At 39.2% G+C, this 13,353-nt stretch overlaps 1 protein-coding gene across 3 annotated transcripts in view; it reads left to right on the top strand.

Annotated features, from left to right (window-relative positions):
* Positions 1 to 13,353, top strand: part of LAMA3 (laminin subunit alpha 3) — a 107,796-nt gene that overhangs the window by 24,320 nt on the left and 70,123 nt on the right. For all 3 annotated transcript variants that reach the window (XR_015287154.1, XM_086890261.1, XM_086890254.1), the window contains exons 8-16: positions 1,295 to 1,413; positions 5,147 to 5,237; positions 6,209 to 6,340; positions 7,769 to 7,831; positions 8,906 to 8,947; positions 9,079 to 9,216; positions 10,049 to 10,183; positions 12,702 to 12,836; positions 13,232 to 13,278. Coding sequence is in view for 2 of the 3 variants with exons in the window: in XM_086890261.1 (XP_086746387.1) it covers positions 1,295 to 1,413; positions 5,147 to 5,237; positions 6,209 to 6,340; positions 7,769 to 7,831; positions 8,906 to 8,947; positions 9,079 to 9,216; positions 10,049 to 10,183; positions 12,702 to 12,836; positions 13,232 to 13,278 (902 nt within the window). In the remaining variant the exon portion in view is untranslated. The remainder of the gene's footprint in view (positions 1 to 1,294; positions 1,414 to 5,146; positions 5,238 to 6,208; positions 6,341 to 7,768; positions 7,832 to 8,905; positions 8,948 to 9,078; positions 9,217 to 10,048; positions 10,184 to 12,701; positions 12,837 to 13,231; positions 13,279 to 13,353) is intronic.

Raw genomic sequence — 13,353 nt, 5'->3', positions numbered from 1 at the left:
TGTGTGTAATATATATATATTATTTATATATTCTCTTTTTTTCCTTTTCTGACTTAATATCTTGAGCCAGCATCTCATTTGTAGAATGTTTTATTTTCTTGAAGAATTTTATGAGTAAGAAAACCCAAAGGTCTTCCTAGGCTATTACATCCTGGCCAGGGAATCCAATTCTTGTCATAAGGGAGCCTGATGGCAGGGCATCTCCTCAGCTGTGTGGTTGGTAATTTCTAGGAAAAGGCTTCCTTATTCACAGCTCTTCAGATAAAAAGATGTAGAGAAGATGCAGAGAATGATCCACTTTCTCTTTTCTTGTCTGTATGATTATGTAGTCAGACACAGAAAATAATTTGTCCCTGAGTTGTGCTCCCAGTTGTGCCAGGAACTTGGAATAGAGTTTGGAAGACTTACCTCCCATATGCTTCCCTCATCCTGAAGGAGGGGCAGAGCCCTTAGCTTCTGTAACCCATTCCCTTCCAGAGTATTGTGTCCACTGGTCCAGATGAAGGGAGAGTTTCCCTAAACATGAAGTAATAGCTTTATAAAGTTGTAACTTCAGGTATTCCCTGAAGGGAAGGTAATTTCCTATAGTTAAAAGGTCAGCTAGCATCCAGATGCTTGGGGAAGCCTGTTTTTGCTACCTGCATTATTTCAAAAAACTTCCCATTTTCCTCTCCAGCAAAGAAGGAAGATCAAATCATGAAAAAAAAAAGAGGATATTGAATTATTTTTATTCTATTTATTTGTTGTTATGGTTCCTTTCTATTCAGAATTTTAATCTAGCCAAGTTTGCTGGTATAGTGTTATCTACAGCTGAATATGAGAATTCTGTGGTGTAGGTCTTTTTTATTTAAATGTGTATATCTTATCTAGAATTGTTCACTTTAAATAAAGGTTTGGTGCACATAGCATCAGTCCAGATGTGTTTTTGAGACATGAAGAAATAAACATTTGAGCACATTTTTGATAATTTAAAAAAACCTTCTGTGGCCATTCTTCTGGATCTTCCTAGTTCTGCATTTATGCATAACTATATAGCTTTGAGATGGTACAATTGTTACCTTCTCTGGTAAGACTACCTGCACGTTTTCTTCATGTCTGCATTACTGTACTTTATTTGGTATGAAAATCTGGTTGTTTATAGGTAAATATGTGCATTTGAGTGTACTCCAGCATGCCTAAGTGTGTGTCACATAAAAAATCTGATCTTCTTTTATGCCTCTGCTGGAGGTGAATGCTGGAGATTGCTAAATTCCAGAATTATAAAGAAAGCTGACTTGTAATATTACTTTTTCAGCCTGCAATTGCCATGGACATGCCACTGATTGCTACTATGACGCTGACGTTGATCAGCGTCGAGAAAGCTTAAACATCCATGGGCATTATGAAGGTGGAGGAGTCTGCATTAACTGCCAGGTAAAAAGGTCATTTTGATCAGTTTAAAAAAATGTTCACACCAGTAGTTATGGGTCTGACCAGTCCAGATAGGCCCATTTCTCTGATGGTATTACTACTTGTACTTAAACTGTGGAAAAAGGTGTGGAAATAATTTACCTTGTTCAACATTGCTTGGTAATGTGTAAATGATACATAAAAATTGTATTTATGCTCAGTCCTGTGTGATCAAAATAAAACCACACAATCAAACCAAGCAATTTAGCTATAAAAATTCTCTTTCCTGTTGTTACAAAGTCTGCCATTTCCCTGCTTTACAGAAGGAGGTAAAATTAACCAAATAACATGCCAACTCAGGCCAGCTGGATCCTTACTGCGGCAAAACAGAGGGCTCTCTCATATCAGCAGAAATAAGGGAGGATCTAGACTATACCAAGATGGAAAGTTAGAGGTATTGGGAATGCACAGAATCATAGAAGAGGGCTCTGGAATCCTTTTGGACTAGTGCTCCACTCAAACCAAGGCTAGATGCAAAATTATATCCAGTTGCACTGAGAAACACCCAGTTGAATTCTGCAAATTTCTGAGGATGCACTTTACACACACTCTGGGTAATCTTTAACAGCACTAAATCACACTCCTGTTCAGTAGGAATTTCCCCAATTGCAGCTTGTGATAGCTTTTGGGCTTGTGCTGTTTATGTGGGAAGAGTTGTCTCTGTTTTCTGTGGAGATGCCTCAGGTAAACAGCCATTAAGCACGTTCACCCTCCACGCCAACCAAAGTTATTCCCTTAGTTTCCCATGAAAACTGAGAGGAGGAGCTCTATAACTATCTTAGAGGCTCCATTAGATTGAATCAAAAGTTGTAAATCTGGAATCAGAGACTTTACACTGTGTCATAAATGGATAGCACATTCTTGGAAAGAGCAAGAATTTCTTTCATTCTGGCTTTGTTCTACTCTAGCAATGACTGTGAGAAAAGATCCAATAAGAGTGATAGAGATCTAATCTTGGCATTATCTCTGCTTGTAACAGGACTGAACTACTTGACCTCCCAAGGTCCCTTACAACCTGAGTCATTCATTGGTTCAGTGATCTCATGGTTAAATAAATCCAGACTTACTTAGAAGTCCATGTTCCTTTTATTGTCAAGTCATCTGATGTATGACAAGCAGCTGACCAGAATTTTGCATTACAGGAGGATTATTGTCAATTTTATGTTCCTGTGAAATCTATGTGTCATGATTTATGTATTACCATGTTGTGCATTTTAAAATATAGCTGTATTTAAGCAACAAAAAGGGCAGATATCTAGTATAGAGTGCTTTCCATATTGTTACCACAATATAATCAGATATTGTCCAAAAGCCAGTCAGAAAAGAGTAGAGTTATTTTTACTAACATGAGTAGAAGAAATGTTCTTTGTTTTCCATTGACATTTCTGTGCAGAACTTTGTTCATGCTCTAGTAATGCTGTGTTCATGCTCTTTGTTCATGTTCTAGAAAGATTTACCATGTTGGTTCTTTCTGTCAGCTCTTTGTTCATGAAAGAACATTTCTTTTTAATACTGCTTCAAAGATAAAAAAAGAGTAAAATTAGTCTAAATCTACAAATCCTAATTATATGACTGATACTAATTGTTCATAATTAATTTTGTGGTAGTTAAGTTGGATTAAATGGGTTTAAATCAAATTAGAGTTTTTTGGTTTTGGTTTTTTTTTCCCATTGACTAAGTGCATGAATTTAAGTTTACTTTCTCTGTGTCAGGGGAAAGAAAAGTTTTAGGAATGGATGCCTGAATGAAGAAGTGATATAACTGAAGTGTTGCATACAAAGATAGAATCAGTTTCTTTAGGGTATGATGACAAAGGAGCTCTGGAAATCACACAGTCCTACCCAGAGTAGGTCTAATATGATTAGGTTGCTCAGGAACTCGTTCCTCCGAGCTTTGAACACCTCCAAAGACTGTAATGCTACAGCCACTCATGGCATCCTATTTCAGTGTTTGACTGCCTGCATGACTAATTTTGTCCCTAATATCTAATTGAAATTTTCCATGTTCCAATCTGTCCCTGTTGCCTCATCCTTTTGCTGTGCACCTCTGATCAGAGTCTGGGTCCATCCCCTCTGTATTCTCTGATCCGGTAGTTGTGGGTAGCAATAAATTTACCCTTCTCTTCTTAATGCTGAAGAAACCCAACCATCTCAGCCTCTTCTTGGATGTCATGTGCTTCAGTCCCTCACCATCTGCCTGGGTCTGCCCATGGCACCTGTCCATGATTGTATCACAGAGGTCCATGAGGTTGATTTGGGAATGTTTTGCCCTGGGTAAGCTATGTTGGATAGGTCCCATCACCTTCCTGTCTTTTGTGTGTTCTAAATTTGTTCACTGGATCTCCTTTGCCATTGAGCAATGGGCCCCTACCCCCATTAGCTTTTCTTTTGTTGCTCTTTTACTCCTGGAATCTTTCTTTTTGCACTTCACCTTCATTGCTAGTTCTAACTCTGCTTAAACTTTGGCTTTCCTAACTCCACTATTGCATATTTGGGCAATGTCTTTGTATTGCCATCAAGTAGCCTGTCCCTGCTTCCACCTTCCATGCACTTTCTTTTTGAGTTTGAGATCAATCAGGAACTCTGATTGTCTGTGCTGACCTAGTGCCATGCTTGCATGTTGGAAAAAATAGTTCTAGTTCAAAGGAGACAGTCCATGAGGGTCAACTGCCTTTCTTGGTCTCCTTTCCCACCCAGAAGACTTTCACACAGGATCTTGTCAAGCAGCTCTCTGAGCAAGGATAAATCTGCTTTACAGAAGCCCAGAACTGTAATTCTGCTGTTTGCCTTGTTTGCATGTCTTTCATACATTCAAAATAACTTCTGGATTACTTGCACCTTGCTGCATTGTCCTTCTGACATCTTCCTGAAGCTCTGTCTGGCTGGGGCCACTGATGTGCTGCTGGAGTGAGCTCCAGTAGCTGCTGAAGAACGTGCAGAGTCCTGAGTGCCCTGCTCATGAACTGCTCACCAGTCCATCTATGAAACACTGTGTCCCTGCTCAGCCCTGAATTGCAGCACTCCCTAAGGAGGAACTAGACAGGGAGCAGGGGCTGGGAGAAGTGTTTCAGTTGCTCCAGGGCAGAGCTTCCTGCTCTTGGCTCTTGTGTATGAGCTCATCAGGGTGCCTCATGACCATGATTTACTCAACTTGTACTTGCCATCACTGCTGTAGTTCAAATTGCTTAGGATTTTTTTTTCTGGTGTGCCTAAACCACATATTTATAGAGACATACACTTTTCTCGTGGAAAATCTATTTTGTGCTCGTGGGACTGTTCAATTTTTGGTTTCTTCTGGTATTGCTGATTTTAGACACAAGAAAATTAATATGTAGCATAAGAAAAAAATCATGATGCAGTTTCTCAAGAAATATATATATGGTGGTAAGAAAGTAGCCTAAAAAGAGATATTTTATGATATAAAGGGATATTTTTCCAAATATATTTTTTAAAGGGAGGAGGGGCTTATAATGCTCTAAAGAAAAAATTCAGCTGCTTTATGTGAGAATTCATGCTTCAGAACACTGTAGAGAACAGGTGGTTAAAGAACACATGATGATTGGTTATTTATTGCAGTCACATTCCATTTTTTCCCCTCCTTAGTTGTATATGGAAACAGTGTAAAGGATGTTATTGTTTCTTATTCTTCCTAGTTCCTCTCTTTATCTTGTATTATCCTTTTGTTTTATTTTGCACAGCATAACACGGCTGGGATTAACTGTGAGAAGTGTGCAAAAGGTTACTATCGTCCTTACGGTGTTCCAGTGAGGGCTCCTGATGGTTGCATACGTGAGTCCTTCTCTATGGAATGTCTTCTCCTAGTGGCTTGAGGGGTTTGGGCTATAATCAAGGCATAGGATGCGTCTTTTGGGGAGGAAGAAATGAAAGAGTGGACAAAAGATATTGGAGAGCAGCCACAAATTAATTCCTGTGTTGCTTTGAACCTTTTAAATTATATTCTTCTCAGCTTATGTGTCATATGAGCATATTCAGAGCAGCAGAAAGATAGGTAGTAGCCCAGAAAAGGGTACAGAGGAGATAGGACTATGGAAACCTGGGATGCTGTACCCACCCCACAATGAGGAGGATCTCAGGACCCCTAGGAAGCCATTCTCATCTCCTGTTCTTATGATCTTGTTCCTCTTACCTCTCTGATGTACAAGTGAGTTATCCTTTGACCCTTGGTGGCTTGAAAGTTTTATTCTGTAGCTCAACAGGTCACCAAGAATACTACTCTGATCTTATGCAGTGCTGAGCCCATCAACTAATAAGTGATGCAATAGGGTTATTACTAATAGAACATTTGAAAAAGAACTGAGTGTAGGTAAGAGGAAAGTGTTGGATTACAAGCAGGCTGAAGGAGCCATGTGACAGGTAGGAAACTACAGTTATGTTGTGTTTGGGGATTGAAAGGAGTGGGAAGTCAGCAGGGCTGTGGTCATAGTGTGTAAATGGAAGTGAATAGTGTGGTGCTTAGCCTAGACCATGGAGAGAAATGAGTGGTTGCCACAGAAAAATTGCTGCAGTGCTGTGGAGGAACAATGTGCCGCTTTTGGAATGAAAAACTCCAAAATGCTCTAAGAAAATAACATGGATTTTGCTTTTAAGGGATATATTGGTGATATGTAAGTACTTGGGAAATGTTAACTCTTTAAATAATGAGTTCTGCAGGTTTGTTGTTACAATGCCATTGTTCACTGCTGTAAAAGGCAAATTGATTATTTTCCGAAGAATGCCTAGTTGTTGGTACTTTTTTTTAGCCTGCAGTTGCAACTTGGAGCACTCAGATGGCTGTGAGGAAGGGTCTGGCCGCTGCTTCTGTAAGCATAATTTCCAGGGAGACCACTGTGAACGCTGTGCTGATGGGTTCTATGGTTATCCATTTTGTGTCTGTAAGTATACAAGTGAAATTGCCTCTTTTTCTGTATTTTAAATGGGCATTAAAGAATTAGTGGTTTTCATTTCTTTTGACTTGGTAAAAAAATCTGGTATTTCAGCTTCACATGTTTATGTGTTCTGATAAATCAGTTAAAATACTGATGAGAGCTGGGTTTATTTAACAAAATGATAGTGACATGGAAAACAGAGATTGTGCTGCATTCTCACAATTCTGAAATCATTTGAGACAACAAGTTTACAACCTATCCTCAGTGAGTTGTGAACTCCAGTCCTAAAGCCCTGAACAAATTGTTTAAAAGTGTGTCAGGATTTTTGGGGATAAAGACCACGTGCACAGAGAAGTAGAACATGACTGTAATGAGAGAGGGGTGAAAATGGGTATGTGTTCTCCTTGACACCTGCTAGGATTTGGAACTTACATCTCTGATAAACAATGCTTTTCCCATAAGAAATTACATATAAAATAACTGGGCAGAAAATGTAGCATCAGGATTGCTGCATAAAAACTTTGAACTCCATGAAAAGATTGCAGAAATGCATCAATAGGATGTTTTGTGTCTTCAGGAAAAAGATGTGTGTTTCTGACAGCTGATAAAAAACAAGTGTTGATCTGGGACAAGATCTGAGGTCTGACTAGAAGAGAGGTGCCACAATAGAAACACAAGAGGGAAAACACTACAAAACATAGAAAGAAAAAAAACCTGCGAAAATTGAATGCTGTTTGAATTCAGTGGCTGTGATAAAATACTGTCTGTACACTGCATTCTAGATTTTCACATCTCATACATCTTCTGACATTTTTAAATTAGTTCGGCTCAGGTTGATTGATTGATGGATTGATCAGCTCAGACACTGAATGAAGTCCCACTGATATTTGTAGCTCATTGACTTTGGATTCCCGTCCCAATGCAAGAATGTTTAAGAATGGGAAAGAGAATCCAGCAATCTGGAGGACTCTCAAATAAAAGCTCCTAAGATGTCATAAATTATGTTAGTTCATGTATCAGGTAGTAATGCCACATAGAAGGAGATGGGCCTTCACCTGGAAGCAGGAAATGTGGAATAAATATGAAGATCCTTAGATAATTCTCACAACGCTGTCTAGTGTAAGAAAGCGTTCCACACAAAAGGATAAGGAGCAGGAAAGCAACCTGGTGGCATTTCCAAATGGTGTCTGGCCTTTGGTACTGCTTTTTTGAGAAGGTAACTTTGTAACTTTTTGATTCTGAATTGGGAATCAAAAGTGCAGTGTGTCTTAGCTCTCTCCTAAGGAAAGAAAACTAAGCTGAAGTTGGTTGCTAGAGTCATATGAATATCATGCTCTCTGTATTGATGGTAGATGACTTCATTGTTTGTCATGATTTTTAATGAAATTAATGTGCTTGTTTCAAATGCTCCTCATTGTTTCTTTTGTTTTAAAGATACTCCTGTATATCCTTCTACTTCTTCAGTTCCCAGAGATGATGTGGCTGGTGACATAATAGGCAAGTTGATGGTGTTTTTTCCCCATTTCACTGCTTTTCCCCATGTTGCTATTTTTCACTGTTTCAGTGGTGTCTGCTCTTTTGTAGAATTGTAAAGCTGATTTTTAGGTAGTAGTTTTGCCTCTCTTGGTATTTATCTTTCAAAAGAACCTTTGTTCTTGGCAGAAGTTCATCATATTGTCATGTTTATACCAAACAGTTTAGTGGGCTAGATCCAGAAAGAGTTATGGATCAAAGTAACTTTGGCCAGCCTCCAGCAAACATCTACAGGAGGGGCTGACCATCTTGTTTGGTGCACTTAAGAACAGATCCATCAAGACTTTCTGACATGTACAACTTTCTGACATGACAAACAGTGTTTGGTGTAAATCTTTTCCTTGAGGCTAACTGGCCTTTGCTTCTTGACTGTCCTCTCTCACCTGGCAAATTGTATGTTGCCCTTGGCAGTGAAGGACTTGGATTTCTAAGAAAGCTTCATATTTCTTGTTTTGCTCACTGCAATGCTGTCTGAAATCCATACAATGATTTCCTTGGTGGGCTAATATTTTTTAGCCTGTATTACCATACTGCACAACAGAGACATCATCACAACTAGCATTAAATCACTTAAGTGAATACTTATAATGCACTTCACCTTCATACAGCATCCAAAATCATTGCCCTGGTAGGCCTCTGGGTATGCTCTGTTGCATATCACCTTCCCTCACAAATTTTTAAAAGAAAGAAGAAGAAAACTTCAAAGAAAGGTGAATAAATATAACAGGAGAAAACCAATCTTGAGCTCTTTACATTTTCAATGAGCAGTATCTGAATTTGAAGGCATAAGAAAGGCAGCTGTGTCTAAGTGGAAGTTTCAGTAAAAGTTGTAAATTTCTGCTGTCAGACTAAGCACAATTACAGATAGTGGTTCTTATGAATTAGATTTTGCATGTAAGGCTCATACAAATAGGGTATTTTTGTTCAAGAGTAATATTTACTAAGTACAGATCTATTTTTCTCTGTAAAATGACAAGGAATTCTGGGATTATATGCACTAACTTTGTTTTTTTTCTTTTCCTTACCTGTTTTAACTAGAAGGAGGCTGCAAACCAGGGTATTTTGGCCCTCAGTGTCTGTGTAAGTAACGTAGTTTCTTTGACACTTGGAGCCTGTGCTCCAGGATAAATGCCAACCTTCGGCTTCCAAAGGAAATAAGAACTTTAGGATCATAATACTGCAAATGTTTTCTTTACAAATGTGCTCTTCAGTGTGCCAGTGCCACGGTGCAGGAGTGCTGGGCAGTGACTGCGATGGAAGTACTGGGCAGTGCAGATGTCGAACTGGATTTGAGGGTTTTTCCTGTGATACCTGTGCACCTGGCTATTTTCAGTACCCCTTCTGTCATGGTAAGCCAAACATTCCCTTTTTGCTAGCATCTCCAAAACACCAAATCCCCTAGTTTCATACTGAAGTTATGAAGGATGAAGTTATTTTGCCATGGAGATGTATTCATAACAGACTCTCCCAAAACTCTTAGGTCAAAGAAGAATAATGTGAGGGGAGATTTTGATCTAAAAATGCCTGTTTCCTTGGTTGCTGTCTGCTGTTTGATGCAGCTGCCAGACTAGTTTGTGTTTCGATTTAATAACATTGATTAAATTTAGAATAACTTTGGAAATATTTCTGTTACTTATCCTTGGGGTGTTTTTAAAAAAAACATTGTGTTTAATACGAGTTTGCAACCTCACTTTGAAGCACCAATCTACCCTATCTAATCAATACTAGAAAACTGACTGATTTTGAACTTTAATAGCTGTCTCTGTACTGTCTTTTTAGGCAATTTATTGACCACTCCCACCCAAGATTGTAAATCTAAACCATAAATTGTTTCGCTTCAGCCCCAGAAGTGATGGAACTACTAAGTTGGCAAACCACTTGGGATTGATAAATCAGAATCTCAGTGGGGCCAGGCCAAGGGCTTTGACACTGATAATTTAACTTTGAGCCAGCTTCATTCCTCTTTCATTAATGTTTTTCTTGTTCCTGAATTGTTACAGATGTGAGCGATCAATAAAAGCTCTTATGAATATAAATCTGATGGGAAAATTGTCATCTTGTTGAGCATCAGGGAGCAGGGAATTGCTTTTACTGCTCTTTTTTACAAATATATTTTTATTTCAAGGAAGGTGAGAGAGCCTTTACAGAGGCTACCTCTGAAATATCTTTTCTCATTGGCAGTGTGTGAATGTAACATGTTGGGGACCCAGCCTGAAGTCTGTGATTTCTTCGGGAGGTGTCTTTGTCGCTCAGGGGTCAGTGGACTTCAGTGTGACAGCTGCCAGCCTGGCCACCACTCATTCCCTACCTGTCAAGGTAAGGCTGCTGATTGCAGGTACAGCATCAAACAGTGCCCTGAAAAGGCAGACAGCAGTGCTTTCCAGGACACTGCTGCCAATGCAGTGTTCACACCAGCAACTGGGCAACTCCCTCTTGTGAAAATCTACACAGTGAAACCTACAGTGAAATCCTCATATATTTTAATTCTCCAGTTTCAGGCCTTTTTTTTCCCTCATGGTTAGACTGTTTGATGTACTTTCAGTCACCACATCTGTCTTACTAATGACCAAAGCATTTGAGATCTGTTCTCCCCTGGAGGCCCACAGCAACAGGGCACACTTGACTGCTGAGGAACCAGCATAGCAGAACTGTGAAGTACTGGTCTGCTTGTGCAGAGTGTCTTTGCTACCTTGTTTGGTACCAAAGTTTGGTACCTTGTAAAAGGTGTGTTCTAGAAATCTGAATATCTGAAGCTGTCATTTTGCCCTTCATGGTGGTTTCTCACTTTAAGATCATTTGACAGGGACTAACCCAACCTGTGTCCACGTAGGCATGAAACATGAAAGATCTCTATGGAGTTTCCAAGACTAGGAAACTAGTCCTTTAGCCAAGGACTACCCTGTGTTTTTAAAAGACAGGGAAATTAATGGAGTATAACTTTTGAGTATCATAATGATCTTGTGTGCATACAAGGACTCCCATCAAGTCCTACTTTGCCCTAGGTTTTGTCTGCCTTTAATGTGTATGAGAGAGGGGCCCCTTAATCCTTAGTGATTTTTCCATTGAGAATCTAGAATATTGCAGAGTTCTGGTATGTGCTTTCCTGTACTGATTAACAAGATTTATGTATAACATTATGATTTGCTTTTTTCTCTCTTGTTTTTTTTTTGGCTGTTGGCTGTCTTCTTCCTTTGGGCTTATACAGTTGTTTATCTTCTACAAAGGGACAGCAGAATTCTTTATGCCCTCATGTCCTGTTTTCACCTGGGTGGTGTAGAGTTAATTTTATTCCTAGTACTGTATATAGTGCTGTGTTTTATCCTTTTTCCCAGTTCTTCTCCCTATTCCATGGGTGGGATGTGAGTGGCTGTGTGTACCTATTTGCCAGCTGGGATTAAACTGTGGCACCTTGCAAAGACAGACTGTGTTGTGTTACCAAACACAATGGGTGGAATAAAGAAACACACCACATGATTGTGGGTTTTATGGTCTGGAGTAGATGAACATTTTTAATGAGAAACATAAAATCAGGATTCTGCATTGGTACACACTGTTCAGTGGTTTTAAAATAACCTTTTTTTTTTTTTCCCTAGAGCAAAATCAAGTAGCAATCTTAAAGCAAATCAAACCTGTATTGAATATGTTTGATCTTTGAACACCAAAAGCTGAAAAGAGACATAAAAGCTTAAAAGAGCATGCAGAAACAAATTGTAAAAGACAGATAAAAATAGTTGAAATCACAGTCAGTGGGATTACTCAGAACTGCTGCGGTTCACAGTTTGTTCAGTTAAAATGAGCTGCCATGGGTTTAAACAGAAATTAACACAGCATGTTGCAAGCTGTGGGGGAAAATGAGCAGCCCAGCCTGCTGCTCCTCTAAGGAATTGTCATCATCAAACATGAGACAGATTTATATTTTTGGGCGGCTTTGACTTGAACTAATCTCTATGGTCTTGACTTGTTGAACTCAATAGAAGCTTTATTCAAATAAAGTGATATCCAAGTGAAGCCTTTAAACAAAACACTAATTCTAAAATTAGGAGAGAATGTAATAGTCAAATGATGGGGGACTCTAGTATAGGTGTTGCTCTTGGAAGCTTCAGTGTTTGTATTTCTCTTACACTAACTTCCTAGCAAGCCCTGTGTTTTTCCAAGCATCGTTAAAGTAAACACAGCAAATTCAGATGTCTTTGACTGCAGCAAAAAGAGGAACCAAAAGGGGGAACCAGAAACATGAACATGTAACAGGAAGACAGTGTTTGCTTCATATTTCTGCAGTCAGCCATTTCTGCCAGTCATGACATCCAAGTGGTTAACTACAGTGCTTCATCTTGTACCTGGGACAGCTGGGATGCCCAGATGGGGTCCCATTCCTGTACCTGGGAAGTGTGACCCTGTCGAACATTCCAGCATCATCTCAAGAAAAACAGGTCTTGTCTTCAGCTGCTAGCCCAAAGTAGTGGTAACTCCATGAGAAGTTTGCTATTATAGTTGAGAACATGCTTTGAGTATATTTTCTAAAAATTATTTTAAGTATTTCTCTCATGTGACATTCTTGCCAAATGTAAGATGGATTTATGTCCCTTACATGTGTTTTGCAAGGCATCAAACTGAATCTCTTAACTGTGCATTACAGAACTGCACGAACCAAGATTATCAGTGGTTGAGGAGGCAATTGCAGAATAACCATCTGTTCCTGGTTATTTATTTTTGGTGGTAAAATTATGGTTTGTCTGGTTTTCTGAACGCAAGTGATTGATTTACATTCAAAGGTAAGTTTTTTGGCAAATTCTAGATTTAGACATGTATCTGTTATTTTTTTTTCTCTGTGCAGAATGCAGCTGTGATGTTGTTGGCTCATTGGGGAATACATGTGGTCCTGGAGGGCAGTGTCTGTGCCGTAGTAACTATGCTGGGCTGAGATGTGACCAGTGTGCTCCAGGATATTACAGCTATCCCAACTGCTTGCGTGAGTAAAAACCTTCCCTACTTTTATGTGGGTTTTCCTTCCTATTTCTGCAACATGGGAGAAAATAAACCTCAAGTATATTTCCATTTAAAAGATTTCCATTTTGTTGGCACAGGAACTTTAAGAAAGTGTCTGTCAGTTCCGTAGTTACTGTTCTGTTTTTCCAAGTGGCTGCTTTGCATACAAACCCAAATACTATAAATCAGGCTCAGTACACATTTAAAAAATCATTATTAAAGGCTTCTGCTGTCTTGGAGTGTAAAGTAAATGAGTCTCTCCAAGGTAACCTTATTAAAAAGCCCTTTCAAGCTGACACCTGCTACATTGTGCTTCTGCACTACTACATTCCACAGCTCTGTTTTCAAAAGATCTTTCAATGTGTTTGTTTTATAAAGGTGTCAACAGCGAGTGTGACCCTGCAGGTAGCGTTGGTTCTTCCTCTGTAAGTATTCTGCCACTGCAGCTAACAGTGCATATTAATCATTCATGTGCCTTTGCTGAACACATCCAGCTCATT

This window comes from Cyanistes caeruleus, chromosome 1 (assembly GCF_971803275.1).
Source record: "Cyanistes caeruleus chromosome 1, bCyaCae1.hap1.1, whole genome shotgun sequence".
In the NCBI taxonomy this organism is placed as follows: domain Eukaryota; kingdom Metazoa; phylum Chordata; class Aves; order Passeriformes; family Paridae; genus Cyanistes; species Cyanistes caeruleus.
The sequence above is the reverse complement of the archived record's forward strand: the minus strand, read 5'-3'. Positions and strand labels throughout refer to the sequence as shown.